At 58.0% G+C, this 17,144-nt stretch overlaps 5 protein-coding genes across 5 annotated transcripts; 2 read left to right on the top strand and 3 right to left on the bottom strand.

Annotated features, from left to right (window-relative positions):
- Positions 1-460: 460 nt before the first annotated feature.
- On the bottom strand, positions 461-1,322 carry GMORB2_5556 (molecular chaperone GrpE; the record flags this gene model as incomplete). The annotated part of the gene is made up of 2 exons (XM_035467526.1): positions 461-892; positions 978-1,322. The coding sequence occupies 2 exons, from the start codon at positions 1,320-1,322 to the stop codon at positions 461-463; spliced, it is 777 nt and encodes a 258-aa protein (XP_035322492.1).
- A 778-nt stretch (positions 1,323-2,100) lies between these two features.
- Positions 2,101-3,520, top strand: GMORB2_5557 (26S proteasome regulatory subunit N6; the record flags this gene model as incomplete). Its single annotated transcript, XM_035467527.1, has 3 exons — positions 2,101-2,282; positions 2,346-2,428; positions 2,514-3,520. The coding sequence occupies 3 exons, from the start codon at positions 2,101-2,103 to the stop codon at positions 3,518-3,520; spliced, it is 1,272 nt and encodes a 423-aa protein (XP_035322493.1).
- A 522-nt stretch (positions 3,521-4,042) lies between these two features.
- GMORB2_5558 (AT hook) lies at positions 4,043-9,388 on the bottom strand (the record flags this gene model as incomplete). Its single annotated transcript, XM_035467528.1, has 1 exon — positions 4,043-9,388. One exon carries the CDS (start codon positions 9,386-9,388, stop codon positions 4,043-4,045), a length of 5,346 nt encoding a protein of 1,781 aa, XP_035322494.1.
- Positions 9,389-11,129: 1,741 nt separating this feature from the next.
- Positions 11,130-12,314, top strand: GMORB2_5559 (solute carrier family 25 (peroxisomal adenine nucleotide transporter), member 17; the record flags this gene model as incomplete). Its single annotated transcript, XM_035467529.1, has 3 exons — positions 11,130-11,221; positions 11,328-12,076; positions 12,199-12,314. 3 exons carry the CDS (start codon positions 11,130-11,132, stop codon positions 12,312-12,314), a joined length of 957 nt encoding a protein of 318 aa, XP_035322495.1.
- Positions 12,315-12,767: 453 nt separating this feature from the next.
- GMORB2_5560 (N-alpha-acetyltransferase 35, NatC auxiliary subunit) lies at positions 12,768-15,571 on the bottom strand (the record flags this gene model as incomplete). The annotated part of the gene is made up of 7 exons (XM_035467530.1): positions 12,768-14,039; positions 14,104-14,568; positions 14,628-14,858; positions 14,944-15,072; positions 15,133-15,200; positions 15,289-15,408; positions 15,538-15,571. The coding sequence occupies 7 exons, from the start codon at positions 15,569-15,571 to the stop codon at positions 12,768-12,770; spliced, it is 2,319 nt and encodes a 772-aa protein (XP_035322496.1).
- Positions 15,572-17,144: the final 1,573 nt, after the last annotated feature.

Consider the following 17,144-nt stretch of genomic DNA (forward strand, 5'->3'; position numbering starts at 1 on the left):
ACTTCGCCCGCTCTTATGATTATTTTACAATCAAGGGACGAAGTATATCGACCCCTCCCCTTCCCCATTCACCAGAGATGAAGAACAAGGGGGGAGGCCAGCCTTTCTTTTTCCCCTGAGTAGATGTACAACATCCAATACCAATACACCCAACGACCGCCAGTGAGGATTTTTCATGAGAGGAGCATTATACAACAGTGGTTTTCAAAACCAACGCCATGGAAAAAGAAAAAAATAATAGAAACCCAAAAAGAAAAATGCCCATCTAGTAGTACACACGACATTGAGTCGCCCCTGTTTTTGTTCTTTCATTCCCCAGTAATGCAAGTTTTTTTTTTTGGTGTTAAGTCCCTCTTTCCCTCATGGACATTAAGGAGGAAAAAGTGGCGGGGAGTAAGTCGACTCCTGAAAAATGTGGGGAGGAGTTGTAGACAAGAAGTGGTGCGTGTGTCTCAGTCGTTTATTTGTTCTTGACGACGCCGACCTTGGCGGCACGGAGGACACGACCGTTGAGCTTGAAGCCCTTCTGCTGGACGTGAAAGACGGAGCCGTCGTCCTTGTCAGCCTGGGGGGCCATGAAAGTGGCCTCGTGCTCGTTGGGGTTGAAGCGGTCGCCTTCAGGGTCGACGCGCTCGAGACCGTGCTTCTGGAGCGTCTGCATCAGAGCGTTCTCCGTCATGACGATGCCCTCATGGAAGGTTGCGAGGTCATTGTTGGAGCCGTCCTTGATCTTTTCCTTGGGGACCATTGACATGGCGCGGTCGAGGTTGTCAACACTGTCGATGAGGTCCTTGGCGAACTTCTGGATGGCAAAGTCGCGGGCAGCCTTGACCTCGCGCTGGGTGCGGTCCTGGAGGTTACGGAAGTCGGCGACGGTGCGAAGACACTTGTCCTATTTTGTGTGGGAGAGCAACGTTAGTCATGGTTGTATAGGTCATGATGGTGACGACGACGTATTTGGGGGGGGACATATTTACCTTCCACTCCTTTGCTTCATTCTCCTTGACCTCGAGGGCCTTCTTGAGCTCGGCCGTAGGGTCGGCCTCACCATCCTCCTTGGCGGCACCCTCCTCAGCCTTCTTGGCTTCGTCCTTCTTGGCCTCGTCCTTCTTGGCCTCGTCCTTCTTGGCCTCATCCTTGGCCTCGTCCTTGACCTCGCTATACCAGCGCGTCATGGAAGGCTGGAAAGCAGAGCGTAACGAGTAAACGGGGGCAGCTGTGCGGAGCTGCTGAGGACGCAGCAGGGGCTGGGGGCCAGACGCCAGCTTGGGCGCGGCAGAGCGCAGAGCTCGGGAGGAGGTTGAGAGGGTTTGACGGAACATTTTGGTCTTGATGTGATGGTGGAATGAGAGGAAGAAGAGGGGGGGGGGAGATATGGTGATGATGGGTCGTCACGCGCTTAATTTGTTGTAGTATAGAGAACCTGAAGGGTCTGAAAATTCGGGGCGCAAAGAAAGCCCCAGGAACGGAGCGAGAACTGGCAGAACAGGCAGTAAGGCCAAGCTTGTCGGATGAATCTCGGAGTAATCTCAATTCGATATTCGAACAGGTGCTATCCGAGGCCGCTATTACCACATACGAATGTAATGCCGGGGGAATACGCTACTACTAACCTGTACGGTAGTATACATGTTCACTGCAGTGAAACCACTACGGAGTAATACTCAAACCTGTATTATACAGCGTACTCGTACATGTTGCTAGTGAGCGTACTGCCGGCACCGGAGACCGCCCCCGGAAACGGGATCAACAGTTTACCCGCTACGTGACTTGGGCGTTTCTGGCTCGAAAGCTAAGAGAAGCTCAGCACGGAGACTCAACGGCCAATGACAGATACAGCGATCCGGTCCCGCCCCGCTCTTTCCCCAAGTGTGTACGTCGTTGTGCTGCAACCTGTTGGTCGTGGGCGGCAGCAGCCAGCTCTGGAGCGTGTGTCTTCATTATCCATCATCATCGTCGTCGTCGTCATCACCGACCATACCAAACCAACATCGCTTCAATTCCGATCTATGCTCGACTTGCCCACCGGCCATTCCGGATATTCTGCCCGCCAACAAGAACGATATCGAGCCACACAGATATATATACACAGAGATCACCATGGCGGTCGCCGAGTCGGAGAGGGTCCAGGAAGCCCAGAAGCTCGCAAAGACGGATCCAGCGCGAGCTGAGGCCGCCTTCAAGGAAATCACATCCAAGCCTCCCAGGGCCGGCTCTGACTCCGCTACGCGCGAGTATGAGACTGCCCTGGTGAGCCTGGGAGAGCTCTACCGGGATGCAAAGTCGGTGCCTCTCTGCCACCCCCCCGCCCTTGATTTCGATTTTTTGTACTGACCCACCCCCAGCAAGACGCAGCAGCTTGTCAGCTTAGTAAAGGATAGCAGAGATGTCTTTTCGTCATTTGCAAAGGCCAAGTCGGCTAAGCTGGGTACGTATATCCCGACGACACCGTGTTGATGGTCTTGCTCGCCAGTGTGCCGTACAATAACTAAGACTCGATCCCTGGCCTGCAGTCCGCCAGCTCCTCGACCTCTTCCGAGACATCCCTAACAGCACCGACATCGAAATCTCCGTGACAAAGGATTGTATAGAATGGGCCACAGCCGAGCGCCGCGCTTTCCAGCGTCAGGACCTCGAGGTCCGCCTCGTCACCCTCTACATGACCAAGCTGGCCTACTACGACTCCCTGACCCTCATCAACGGTCTCCTACGTGAGCTCAAGCGTCTCGACGACAAGCTCCGCCTCGTCGAGGTTCAGCTTCTCGAGTCGCGTGTCTACCACGCCCTCGGGAACATCCCCAAGGCCCGCGCCGCCCTGACGAGTGCCCGCACCAGTGCTGCCAGCGTCTACACGCCACCCTTGCTCCAGGCCAATCTAGACATGCAGAGCGGCATGCTCCACGCCGAGGACAAGGACTTCAACACGGCCTTCTCCTACTTCATCGAAGCCCTGGACGGCTACCACAGCCTCGACGAGAGCAACAAGGCCCAGGCCGCCCTGCAATACATGCTTCTTAGCAAGATCATGCTCAACCTAGCCGAGGACGTCAACCAGCTCATGACGTCCAAGCAGGCCCTCAAGTACGCCGGCAAGAACCTCGAGGCCATGAAGGCGATTGCCCGCGCTCACTCGAACCGCTCGCTCGAGGAGTACGAGCGCGCCCTGGCGGCCTACCGTTACGAACTCGGCAGCGATGCCTTCATCCGCAACCACCTCCGCCGCCTCTACGATGCCATGCTCGAGCAGAACCTGATCAAGGTCATCGAGCCCTTCTCCCGTGTCGAGATCGATCACATTGCCAAGATGGTTGGCCTGGACAATCAGCAGGTCGAGCGCAAGCTGTCCCAGATGATTCTCGACAAGGTCATTATTGGTGTCCTGGATCAGGGAGCCGGCTGTCTCATCATCTTTGACGAGACCCAGCGTGACGAGTCGTACGACGCCGCCCTCAGTACTATTGAAAAGCTGAGCAGCGTCGTCGACGCCCTATACATAAACCAGGCATCACAGCTGGAGTAAACGGGAGAAAAAAAAGGAGGGAGGGAAGACGCGGATTAAGGGGGGCCAATCCTTCTTCAGACGGCAGAGCGCACAAGAGCACGTGTTTTGCATGTAATGTATCTAGGGCATGTCACCAGTAGAACGAGGGCGTTTTAGTGGTGGTGTGGAATAGGGAGGGCGCGAAACGAAGATAGAAAAAAAAACCATCGATTCCAATTTTTGTCACATTTGCCCATTCGGTGATCAAGTTACCAAAGAGATCAAACAATAGTGGTATCATTTTCTTTTCTGAACAGAATAAGAACAGAATGATGCAAAATTAAAGACGAAGAAAAGAAGAAGAATTAAAAGACGCCCTTACACCGTTTCCAATCATGCAATCATGTCGTAAAATGCTAATATAATGGAAAGAGACACCCAGGAACCAAAAAGGGGAGTCGAAGAAAATACAAGTTTTTTTTTCTCCTCACGTACAAGGGGAGGAAAAAAGAGAGAGGAGGAGGAGGAGGAGGAGGGGGAAGAGGGAGAAGAAGAGAAGAATCAATGAAACATGGCAGTCTTGCGAGAGGGAATCCCTTGCTGAGAAGGACCATGACGACCAAGTCGTCTGCGAGCGGCAGCCTTGCGACGACGTTTCTCCTCGGCGAGAAGCAGGGCGAACAGCCTCTTGGCGAGGGCGCCGTCGTCCCAGCCTCCCACGATGGAATTGAAAGCGTCGACGCAGTCCAGGTGCCAGGTCTCGAGGACGAGGGACCGGCCGTGGCTGCGGACCGTCTTGCCCAGAAGGGAGGATGAAGCCGACGAGGAGGGCGGGGCGAAGGGTGTGGTGCGACGGTGCCGGATGAGCTTCTCCATCAGGAGCCAGTGCTGACGGGTCCAGCATGTCTGAGATAGTGGTGGGGGGGTAGCATCATGCATGGATATATCCTCTTCTTCCTCTTCTTCCTCCTCTTCTTCTTCCTCTTCTTCTTCCTCTTCTTCTTCCTCTTCTTCTTCCTCTTCTTCTTCCTCTTCTTCTTCCTCTTCTTCTTCCTCTTCTTCCCCGAGCTCTTTGTCATGATGACTCGTAGTCTCGACAAAGGATAGGTTGTGAGCTTGCTGCTGCTGCTGCTGGCGTTGCTTGGCTTGTTCTAGAGGTGAGAGCACGCTGCTTGTGAATTCGACCACGCGGCCGGGCGTGTGTGGCTTGAGGGGTGAGCGGAGGGCCGACTTGGACGGGGAGGCGTTGCGCGGTGGCAGAGGTCGGAGGAAGGCGCGCGGACGACGCTGCTGCTCGCTGTCCGAGCCGTCGCTGGCCTGTGACGTCTGCTGCTGCCAGCGCTGGATGTCGGCGCGGGAGAGCTGCGTCTGCGGTGGCGTGGCCGTTTCTGCGGCGGCAGCGGTGGCAGACGACGAGCGGAAGAAGGATGGGTTCTGCGCCTGGGCCGGGGCCCGGTTGGCCTGTCGTGGAAGCGGGGCAAAATTCCTCTTCTTCTGGGCTGAAACGGGCATCTCTAGGCGCTCGAGGGTGTCGGGCGAAGCGGAGCCGTGATCTGCGCCGTCCTCTGCGGCTCGGTGGCTATTCTGGGCCTGGACCTGGGCCTGGGCCTGCTCCTGCTCCTGCTCCTGCTCCTGCTCCTGCTCCTGCTCCTGCTCCTGCTCCTGCTGGGGAGACGATGTTGTCGTCGTCGTTATGTCGGATTGCTGGTGCGGTTGGGTGGCCGCGGCGGGGAACATGGTGCTTGTTGGCACGGCGGGAGGGGGCGGCTGAGTTCGCTGCTGCTGCTTCCGCTGCTGCTTCCGCTCCTCCTCCTGCTGCTGCTGCTGCTGTCTTTCCCTCGATGCCACGTTGCGTGACGGGAACAGCTTCTCGGCCAGCTTGCCGGGGATGGCGGACGGTGACGAGAAGAAGGACGCCAGGTCGAATCGGTTCGCTTTGGCTGCCGACTCTGTTGCGGCAGCTGCTGCCTTTTCCTTCTCTGCAGCCTCGGCCTGCTGTCGCTGCGCAAGTAGCGAGTACTCCTCGGGTTCGTCCCCGGCAGCAGTGGTATTATTTATCGACGTGTTCCCCGTGGCCCAGGAGGTGTTGGCGGACCTGCGCATCCAGTTACTTGGCAGGGCAGTACGTCTGTGAGGTGGAGCAGCGGAGGCGGCAGGATCCTTGTGGGCAAAGGGAAGCTGATGCGTGGGGGAGCGGACGTCTTCTCGCAGGGCCTCGACCTCCCAGATATCCGTCTCGTCTTCGTCGTCGCTGTCGTCATCGTCATTGCCATTGTCGTTGTCGGCATTTTGCTGCGTTGTCTCGGGCTCGGGCTCGAGCTCGGACTCTGCCGCCGACGGTCCGAGGGCACCTCTTGCGGCAGAGAGGGGAGCGGCAGGTAACGCTGGCGCTCCCCTCAGCGAGACGTCACCTCTGAGCCTGGGGCTGATGGGCCCCTCGTCAGCCACCCAGCTCATGGCCTCGTCCGGGGGAGTGATGCGCATGGAGCTCGCGACCGACGACGCGCGGGGTCTCTCCTTGACGCCGCCGCTGAGAGACGGCGGTCGTCCACGGCTGGCGGTGCTCTGTCCAAGGGCCTCCATGAAGCTGTGCTGCCCCGTATTCCTCGTAGCCGGACCGAAGGGGTCGCTGGGTACCCGCTCCACAGACGCAGATCGGCGCTGCTGGCTCGGCGCGCGTCGGCTGGGACTCCTCAGGAGGGAGTGGTGCCTGCTGCTGCTGCCGCCCTGGGGCTCGCGTGATCCGGACCACGACTCCTTGCTGGCAGAGCTCCTGAACGGACTTCCGAGTTGATAGTCGCGCCCCTCGGGGGAGGGCGGGTCTGATGTGACGTTTTGGAGCTCCCTCCCGGCTCGGACGATAGCCGACAGCGCAGGTCGAGGAGCCCTGTCCGTCGGGGACTCCCCTCCGGCGGAGAGGGGACCCTGGGCTGGCGATGACATCTGGCGCAGGGGGGTGGATTCCATGGCGGAGGAACCCCGTTCGACCGACGCTCTCTGTCTGTGGGGCGGATGGAGCATCTGGGACGCGAGTGGTGATGATTCCGCTGCTGCCGCGGCTGCCGCGTTGTTCTCGCTGGTGAGCTGGTGACTGGGCTCGGCAGGTGGCAACGTCTGGGAGGGCTCGTGAGGGCTCCTGCTGACATCCATCTCGTCCGGCGTCTCATCTGGAGTCGGCAGACGAGCGCTATCGGGTTGAGCAGTCTGCGCTGATGGCTCCGTCTCATGGGCAGCATCGCCTTGTACTCCTTCCTGCTCTTCTTCCTGCTCTCCGTCTCGATCCTCTTCCCCTTGCTCTTCCTCCTGCTCTCCTTCAAGCTCTTCCTCATCATTCGGTTGCTCCTCCACCGATGCCGGGTCATCCCCAGGTTGCTCCACCTTGGGCTCCTCCTCTTCCCCGTCCCGCAGCTCCTCCCCAGGCTGATTCTCGTCCATGGGCATCACGGCCTGGGTCGCAGCCTTCCGAGGAGTGGCAGCGTCCAATATCGCCTGCGGGATCTCGGAGAAGGAGTCATCGTAGGCGTTCGCGTCGCCGTCATAGGGTGGCCTGCGGGGTGGCTCCGCCAGAGCCCCGGTGGGGACAGTGACGGTGGTGTCGGGAGGGGCGTAAGCGGAAGCAGGCGAGACGGCCGGAGACGACGATGCCGCCGCGCTCATGGCCGCGATCCTGGGCGTGAGGTCGGGGTATCGCACCGTAGAGTCGAGGACCTTGCGTCTGAGCGGGGATACGTGGACCCTGAATGGAGAGCGCGCCAGGCTGGGGGAGAAGGCGCGGTGAGCGGACCAGGCCGCGGTGGACATGGCGGGTGTCGAGGCGGCCGAGGTCTGTTGGTGAGGCTCCGCGGCATCGGACGACGGCTCTAGCGGAGATGGTGCAAGCTGTTCTTCGCCCCAGTGTACGTGGTGTTCGTGTCCTGGCCCCGGCCCTGGCCCGTCCTCTTCGTCTGGCTGTACAAACAGTGGCTCTTCGACGTCCGGCCCAACCTCTTCCTCCTGAGATGGTTCGTGCACCGGTGGCACCGTGAGGGACTCGCGTCCCACCTGCTGCATCTCGGGCTGCTCGTCCGCAATGTCCGTGTCCTGCGCGGCAAACGACTCCGCAAACCAGCCGCCACGTGCATCTTCCTCCGCAGGCGCGGCCTCGTTACCCTGGCCGCTTCTGTCGTCGTTGCCGTCCTGATTGGCAGCACCACCAGCACCAGCACCAGCGACACTCTGCCGCAGGGATTCGAGCGTGTCATTTATGATCTGGTTCGTCTCATCGCCCAGTTCGCTGCTGGCGGCAGCGGGAACGGGACGGAGTCGAGGGGCAGAGCTCTTGAACGAGCTCCTGAACCCAGGGATGGAGCTCTTGAAGTCCTGAAACGAAGGGATCGAGTCCATAAAGATCATGCTGAAGTCTTCCTGGGCGACGGTGTCGTTGTTCTGCGTCGCGTTCTGGTGCGGCTCCCCGGCCACGGGCGGAGCGTCGCTAGAGGAGGGGAGGCCCTCTGCGTATCCCTCTGCCTCGGATGGAATGCTCTCGACGTCAGCCTCGGCCTCGGGCGATATCCTTGCGTTGGGTCCCGGAGTGTGTCCTGGCCCCGAGCGTGTCGGGCGCGGTGTTGCCTCGTGATCTGACATCGTGGCCATCCATATGTCCGATTGCGGTTCCTCGTCTTCGGCGGGCGGAGATGGCTCTGCAGGTATCACTGTCGGTTCCTCTCCTTCCCGGGGAGCGTACGGCCCCTCCTCTTGCTGGGGGGCGTAGCGACCCTCGTCATCCTGCAAGTCTTCGATCGGCGGCGGCGGCGGCGGCTCGACAGCTTCGATGAGGTCCATGTCATCGTCGCTTGCCGAGGGGGTCGGCTGAGGAGCGGGCTGCTCCGCCTGTTGCATACCCGTCATGCCGGCCAGCTCTTCAGGCGCCATCGCCTGGCGGCGACGACGCGCTGTCCGCAGCAGCCCGGTAGTCCTGGCGGCTGAGCTCGTCCGCACATTGCTCGAGGGCTCCGCAGATGGGTTTCCGACGGGCCGGCTACTCCTCGGCGTCGCGTGGCGGTCTGGCTCGGCAACGTCTGACTCCGACTCTGGCTCGCGAGGCGGTGCTCGATTCTTCCGCACCGGGCTGGCCACCGTCTCTCTGCGGGTGGGCCGTTCGATCGACAGGCTCTTGGAGGGTCTGGGTCTTCGTCTCGATATAGGGGTCGGGGTCGGAGTACGCGATCCGCGCGATATGCGGTCGAGGTTTATACTCGTGTCGCTGCCCATGCCGTCCTCTGGATTTGTCGCGTCGATCGGGGGTGCCTTGGGGGTGGGCGGACGGCCCTTTCTCCTCTTCGGCGTGGGCGTGAGCTGCAGCAGCTCGTTGTTGTTGTTGTCGTCGTCGCGGGTGAGCTGCCGCGACGCGCTCTCCCGCCTGGACGTTCGACGGACAGGTGTGCCGGCCCTCGTCCTCTTCTTGGGGACGGGCGTCCCATTCGTCCGTCTCCTCCGCCTGGGCGTGCCCAGGCCGCCGTGGTCTCCGAAGATGCCGTCATCGTCGCCGTCCTCCTCCTCCTCGATGGGGTCCCTGAGCGGGATCGTGGTTGTCACGGCGCGAGGGCCGGGCGGTCGGCTCACGTACGGGCTGGGCGAGGGGAATATCCTGCGCGTCGTCATGTCGGTCGGGCTTGCTCGGGCGCTGTCCTCGGTCTCGACGGTGATTAGCAGCCTCTGCGGTGAGGTCTGACCACCGACTTCCAGCTCGAATCTCTGTTTCCGTGGCGATGATGCGATGCTGCCGAAGCCGCCATCGACGCCGAGAGAGAGGGAGCGAGAGGAGCGGTGGTGGCTGCGGCTGCGGCTGCGGCTGTGGGTGACGCGCTGGGAGGACGGCGGCGCGATTGGGGGGGAGGATTCGTCGTTGAGGGGGTCCGGTGAGGACATGGTGTCTTGCGCCGGAGGTGGCAATGGCGTGCCAACGCGTGGGGGGGGGGGGGGGGGGGGTGGTGTCGAGTTTTCTGGGTTCGAGCTTCTCAGCTACTAGTATTGCTATTACTACCTAGTGACGTTCGTCGCAGACGCGGCAGCAGCGTTGGTGCCAGTGGTTAGCGGTAGTGGCGGCGGCGTGTCGACGCGAAGCGACGTCTTTAACATTGGCGGCGGGGCGGCCGGAGGATCTTTCCAAACATGACAGGAACGATTGGTGCAGATCACCAAGACAGAGAAAAAAAGAGAAGGAGAAAAGGTAGGAAAGGCTGAGAAGGAAATTTAAAGGATTTTACAGATGACACGGAGCAATGCGAAATGTGCCTTTTTTTTTAAAAAAGAAAAAAATTAATTTTTTTTAAATATATATATATATATAAAAGGGAAAAAAAAATCAATTTGAGCGTGAGATTATCGAGTCGGGTAGTACTCTCCTTCACCGGTAATGATAAATGATGCCAGTCAGTGTAATCTATACGGATGATGATGATATACTCAATATGTATTATTACCCGGAAAACCGTCAATACATGTTATACATCCGTAGCTTAACAGTGATGCTCGTACGCGCCAGGCCTCTACATGTTCTCGGTATCTCTCCAAGTACGAGTAACCATACAGCCAACCGCTGCCACTGGCGACCGCATCTTAGGCGCGAGGCAAAGCCAGACCCTTTTGTTTACGCACAGCCCATCATGGACTAGCGCAGGACCGTTTTCTCGGAGATCGGTAGAATTATCTCTCCGGATTTCTTCCATGACCGGTTAATAGTCGGCTTCTTCTAAGGTACTCAGTACTACTACGGTAATCTGTACATCCTCGTATTACATAATAACGTTCTGACCAGCCCATACAGTCAGCCAGTCAGCCAGTCAGCCAGCCAGCCATATATACAGTAATCTGCAATCTGTACAGATTACATCGTATTACATTGTACTCTAGATTATATATTGATATATTGATACTCACCACAGTCTCGTGCCTGCACAGATTACATGTAATACGTATATTATGTAGACTATGATTGCGATCCTAGGAGTCGGGAGGACCTGTATACAACCAATACATGTACGAGTACCGAGCACATGCAGGATGTAGATAGATAGCAAAACTCCTAGGACCCCCCCCCACCTGCTAGACTCCCTACGATAAGACTAATCTGTATTATATCAGTGCCCTGTAAACCCGTAAACCCACTGTGGGCAATAAATCGTAACACTCGCAGGCGGCATCCCCCCCCCCCCCCAGACTTGGCTCGGCTTGGGTCTCGCCCCGCCCTCACCCAAAGAGGTCAATACGTCACATCACATGCGGCAGCTTTCAATGCGCTGGGGAAAATCCGGCAGCCTGTGAAGTTGGTTTGCGGAAACCCTCTAACGACCTCGGCTGGACTGCCCACCACCGTCCTCCTCCCTCTCGATATCATAGACCAGCACCTTCTCTTCAAACAACGCTTTCTGTCCTGTTACTCTCTGTCGCTTACTACAGAGCTCGTTTTTCCTTGAAGTCGCCATTCATTGTCTCACTCTCTCTCTCACACTGTATCGTCTCCTCTCGTCCTCTCATCTCATGTTCCTCGGGAGCTAAACCGGACCTCTCCTTTACACCTTCGCAGAACCAACCCCTTCCCCTCCTTTGCTTCACTTCACTTTTCGTCCCATCATCATCATCATCATCATCGCCTTTCCCCCTCATCGTCATGTCCACCAATAAGGCTCCCATTCCTCAGAACGACAATGTCGCTCACGCTCTTGCCGGCGCGGGCGGTGGTCTGTTGTCCATGATCTTGACGTATGTACTGTTCATGTCTACGCTGCCCAAGAAACTCGAAATGCAATGGCATGTGTAGCTTACACGCAGACACACACACACACACATACCCACACGAGAAAAACAGATACCCTCTCATCACCCTCTCCACGCGCGCCCAGGTGGAATCCAGAAAGGCCGAGAGCAAGTTCGCCGACGCGGTCCGCAAGATTGTCGCGCGCGAGGGCGTGGCGGGCCTGTACTCCGGCATCAACTCGGCCCTGTTCGGCATCAGCATCACAAACTTCGTCTACTACTACTGGTACGAGTGGACGCGCGCCTTCTTCGAGAAGGCCGCCGTCAGGGCCGGACGCGCCAGCAAGAAGCTCACCACCGTCGAGTCCATGATCGCCGGCGCCATCGCCGGCTCCGCCACCGTCGTCATGACCAACCCCATCTGGGTCGTCAACACGCGCGTCACCACCCACCGCCGGGACCAGGGCAGCGCCGGCGACGTCGAGTCCGCCAAGGCCGCCCCCGGCGCCGAATCCGCTGTCGGCCCCCCCGGCACCGTCGCCACCCTCATGTCCCTCCTCAGGAACGAGGGTCCCCAGGCCCTCTTCTCCGGCGTCCTGCCCGCCCTCGTCCTCGTCGTCAACCCTATCCTCCAGTACACCCTGTTCGAGCAGATGAAGAACTCGGTCGAGAAGAGGCGGCCCGTCACCCCCACCGTCGCCTTCTTCCTCGGCGCCCTCGGCAAGCTGTTCGCCACCTCCGTCACCTACCCCTACATCACTGTCAAGAGCCAGATGCACGTCGCTACCCAGAAGAAGGAGGGCATGACCGAGACTCTGCGTCGCGTCGTCAGCCAGGAAGGCTATGCCGGTCTCTACAAGGGTAAGGACGAGTTTTCTTTTCTTTCCCCTCTAGTGCCTTCCCTTATTCCCTTTCCCTTTCCTTTCCCTTTCCTCTCCCTCTATCAACATACCTCGAGCCACACTTACACCTCCCATCTCTAGGCATTGGTCCCAAAGTCACCCAGAGCGTCCTCACCGCCGCCTTCCTCTTCGCCTTCAAGGATGCCCTCTACGCCCAGACTATCAAGCTCCGCTCCGGCCGCAAGGCTGTCGCATAGATGACTGCGGAGCAAAGCGAAGCAGGTGCAGGCTATCGTGTGAGTGCTGCGCTTGCTGTCGCCTCGGCCTCGCATGTCTCGGAACACGACAGGCCTTGTGTTCCTTGTACTGCTCCAAAGTGATGATGTTCGCGGAAGAGAAGGGCTTCAGTATACTGTCAGGACGGCATGGCCGGGACATGTCCCAGATGTCTGTATAAAGCTGCCCCCTGGTGTTGCACGATGGAGGCTTCGCGAGGTCTCCATGTATTTGTGTTATATATATATATATATATTATGTCATATTCTAATATTACGGGTTTTGTTTTTCTCATTTGTATAACTGCACTGGGCAACATGGGAAATCTAGGTAGGATATGAGAGGGACGATATGGTATTGGGATGGTCACAATCGGATACGGGGGTTGAAGAGTTTTCATGTAAAAAGGGGTTACAAGGCAAGATGTGCTTCATCTACGCGATGGGTACTAGTTTTGGAACAATCCACCAATCGTGATATGCCCTGTCGGGAGTCGGCACCTCGGCCTTGAGCTTGAGATCTACCGCTGCTCCCTCTCCATCCCCACTGGCCTGCAGTGCCTTTTGCAACGTCGTGACAGCCAGCGTAGCGGCAATGCACGACTTGAGCCCGTTCCTCACGGCAGCCAGCCATCGGTCATGCGATCCCACAGAAAAGGACTCCTCAGCGGACAGCTTCCCTAACGACTCGAAGCCCTTCTTTGAGCTGGCGAGCGCCCTGGCGGCGTCGTCGAGCAGCGACAGCGTATCCACGTCGGGCTGATGCGTGCTGCGGGTGAAATCGGCAAAGGAGGGCAGCTCCGGCACGCCAATGGCGGTAAAGGGCTTCATGCGGAGCTCGTAGCGGAGCCCATCGTCGCTGTAGGGTCGGGGAGGGGGCTTTATGAGTCCCAGGCGGCCCAGCACGGTGTACAGGCACGACAGGCCATCCGAGAGCTCCCAAGTCACGGCGGCGTCGAGCAGAGACAGCCGGATGTACGCCAGGGAGCGCTGCAGCTGCTTCTCCTCGGCGGCTGAGTGGTGTGGCGGTCGGGACTGTCGGAGAGCCTCGACCCGCCGGACAATGTGCGACTTGATCCGGGGCGAGTACTCAAGTCTCTGCTTGGACAGAAAGTTGAGATACCAGTACATCCCCCCGAATTCGTCGGGCTGGTACACCTCCAGTTCGAAGCCCAGCTGCACGACCCACTCCATCTGGCGCAGCTTGTACAGGTACGTCCAGGCCGAGAGGGGCCAGGAATTGACGTCAACGGCCGGCGCCGTGCTGCTGCCTCCGCCATCGCTGTTGGCCGTCTCCGTGGCCACAAGCTCCTGTGTCTTGACCCGGAGGAGCTGGTCAATCTCCTCGGCGTCGGCCTGCAGAGCATCCCACGAACGGACCGTGTGGCACAGCGTCCGCCGCACGCGACATCGGTTCTGGCAAAAGGTCCGTAGGATGTCCAGGTACGGCTGCGCGGCCCGCTGGCGGAACAGCTCCATCTTCTGGGCGATGACGAACCGGGGGTCATGTACGGCCTCGATTTCGTCAAAGTCCCGGTCCAGAAGGGGGCTTGCGGGCAGCACGATGGTAGACAGATCATCATCGATGATCTGTCGGATGCTCATAGATCCGAGCATTTCCATGGCGTCGAAAAGGAAGGTCTGGAGGAGGCTGCGCACGTACACGAGCGGTTGAGGCTTCTTGGCCTGGAATGAGAACACGAATGTCTGCGGTTGTCCCACCATGTCAGCGCTGTCCGCCAGGTGGAGAAAAGAGCAGTATTTGTCTTACCAAGAGGCACTGCGTGTTGGTGTAGTTGAGAACCGTGATGACATCCTGGCCGTCCTGAAATAGCCGAGACAGGTGGCCAAAGGCGTCATCAAAGCTCAGCTGGACAATCGGCCTGGGAGGTACCGTGCTTGCCAGCTTCCTCTGTAGCTTGACGCTAAAGGACTCGTCGACGGGCTTTCCGAGCGCATGCGTCCTCTGAATGGCCGGGAGGAGGGCGATGCCAGCTGTCCATGGCTTGCGGGCCGTGTCTGGATCGTCGACGTACTGTGGGCACTCAGCGGCTGAGAGGAATATGTCCCTGAGGATCAGGCGGTTGGACAGGGCCTCGACTATGTCGTCGTTGCCGATGGGTGTGCGCTCCCTCTGCAGGAGGTCAACGGCGTCGGCGATGGCGTGGCGTATGCTGGCTGTGGACACGCTGCTAAGCAGCGAGCGGTTGTAGGTGTTTGTGACGAAATCCTCTTCCTATATGGCAAGGGGTTTAGCGTGCCGTGAAACAGAGGGAGATGGCTCAATTCTCCTACCTCGTACGAGTGTTCGTTCCTGACGCGGTCATTCACGTAGCCACAGGCCTTGAGCATGCCTAGGCAGTACGCCCGGAGGACCCGCAGCATGGGCTCCTCGTCGGCGACGTCACCCTGGCGTCTCAAAAACTTGGCCTCGTCGATTCCGTGAGGATCAGGCTTCAGGAGAGCTTCGACGTAGACGCTTGTGAAGACTGTTTGCGACAAGGGATACCCTAGGTGCCATGACATCTGCAGAGGTGTGAGTCGGAGCAAAGGCTTTGATGACTGCTGGTGGGGATATTGCTGGTTCGCCTCTGGTGAATGGTAGTCTCACCTCATGACAGAGAAGCTGGTCGATGATACCAAGGACCTCCTCGGGAAGCAACGGCCGTGAGACATCATACGTCTCGTCGAACTCCTCGCCAGCAGCAACACACCCACTATCCATCTTGGGATCCATGACCTAGCGCACTGCATCAGCTATCGTCGGTACGACGGGCGCGACTGGGAGGGGATCACATACCTCTAGGGCCCCGACTGACTCGAAGAGAGTAAAGAAGCCATCCTTGATGACTTCACCAGGTTGCAATACTGTTGCCGGCCCCCCACACACGCGCGCGCACAAACGACGTCAGTGCCTTGTCTTGACCCAAGGGCGGGGTTTGCTCTCCTAACTCACGCTTTGAAGCCTTGAAGAACCTGTCCGTGACGTCTACTGGAATGATACCTTGACTGTCCAGCCTGGGGGCCTGAGAGCCTTGTACCCCATCTTGGTTTCCCAGGGACAGCCTCGCGATCTCTGTTGACAGCCCAAATGATCTGAGTCAGTAAACCAGTCATGTTTTTGTGTGTGCTTCAGTGCAGGAGATACGAAAGATAAGAGGGGATGTTGCGGATAGCGGAGGGGAGGCGAAATGAAGGCACGCACCGTCCGAGGCGCCAACTCCATAGTCGACGGCCATTATGATGACATAGGTTCGTCGTCTAGAGCCTGGACGCAGAGGCTGAGAGTTGGTGATTTCCCGGGTTTTGGAGTTGAGGATGCTGCTTTCTTTTGATCCCACTCTTTGTCACTCACGTACATGGCAGTAGTAAAGTACATGTACCCGATAGTAGTAGTAGTAGTAGTAGTAGTAGTAGTAATAGTAGTAGCAGTATTAGTGGTTTAGGAGTAACGGCATCATTGTTACCCACGGGTCGCAAAGGTACGAGTACATGTACCCGTCAAATTTTGGAATCACAGGTCAAATGGAGTACGCGGTACGCACGACGTAATACCTGCGGGCATTCGGACGAGGTCGGGCTGTATCCTTAGTCAGCCACTTGAGAGCAGGAGGCGATGAGGGCAGACCAAGGCTTGGACAACTACTACGGTTGCCATTAGTATGGAGATATCATGAACAAAGTACGGCTAACACCTTGTTAAGTCTAGCATTCAGGCCGCATACAAGATTGAGAGCGGCATCCAACAACGAGGGCTGAAAAGGACCCTGTCCTTCTGTTGGCGGGGAGTTGCGTTTGAAACAGTTACGATCCGGTATTCATGCATGGAATAGATCAATAAGCACTGGCTCACTAGAGGGGTACACGTCGGGATGATTCTCCCCTGACATCATTGTTGGTCTCGGCCTCATATCACCAGGATACCGCGCCCATGGGTCTATCAACCGGGTCATTCTTCCCGCTACGACTCCAGCTCAGCAAGCTTCAATTACTTCCCTCCCATCGGTCGCTCGCCTCTAGGGCGAGCTGGCATCGCGTTATCAAGGGACCCTCCTCCCCGGGACGAGGTAGAAGCCGTGCAATATCCTGCTTCACGTACAAGCATCCCAAAACCCCGAGGTCATGCCGTCCATACTCAAGACATTGGAGCTGCTCACATTGATATGCAGTATATAAAAAGATATGCACTGGACAATATCTGGGACCGCACGTTGACGGATCAGAAGAACGTCGTCTTCGCTCATATATCCCATCTCTGCGAGCTCCGCGCCGGCTCACCAGAATGCTCACCACGACTGTCGAATCGACGGTCTGTTGCTCAGCCTGAAGAGTCATGATGAGTTACATTTGTCGGCCCGCAGGCATCTGATCATGGAGGGCGTCGGGTCAAGCCTCGGTCAGGAGGTGGCCAAGGTGCACGCAGCTCGCCATCGGATTCGCTTCGCGCACGCGGACTCGGCCATCATCTATCGGGAGCTTGCCGGACGATACTCGGAACACTGGGAGATTATCGCCAAGGCCGACTACTACAGCTGCTTTGTGCATGAGGACTGATGTGTACGCAATCCTCTTGCCCCTCCCTTGCGACGAGACGGAGCCCACGGTAGAGAAGACTCTCTGGAGGAGGTCCCGGAAACCGAGCCCACGCCGTTCTCCGTACCACCATGGAGCTCGTCTACGCCTCCCGGGTCTTCCCACCAACCGGGAGCGGCAATAGCTTCTGCGGTTTCGCTGTATGTTACCCGCCTCGTCAAAATTAGACTGCGCCTAAGAATGATCCTTCCTAAGCGCCGTAAACCCCCCTCAAGCCAA

This window comes from Geosmithia morbida (assembly GCF_012550715.1).
Source record: "Geosmithia morbida isolate 1262 chromosome Unknown scaffold_4, whole genome shotgun sequence".
In the NCBI taxonomy this organism is placed as follows: domain Eukaryota; kingdom Fungi; phylum Ascomycota; class Sordariomycetes; order Hypocreales; family Bionectriaceae; genus Geosmithia; species Geosmithia morbida.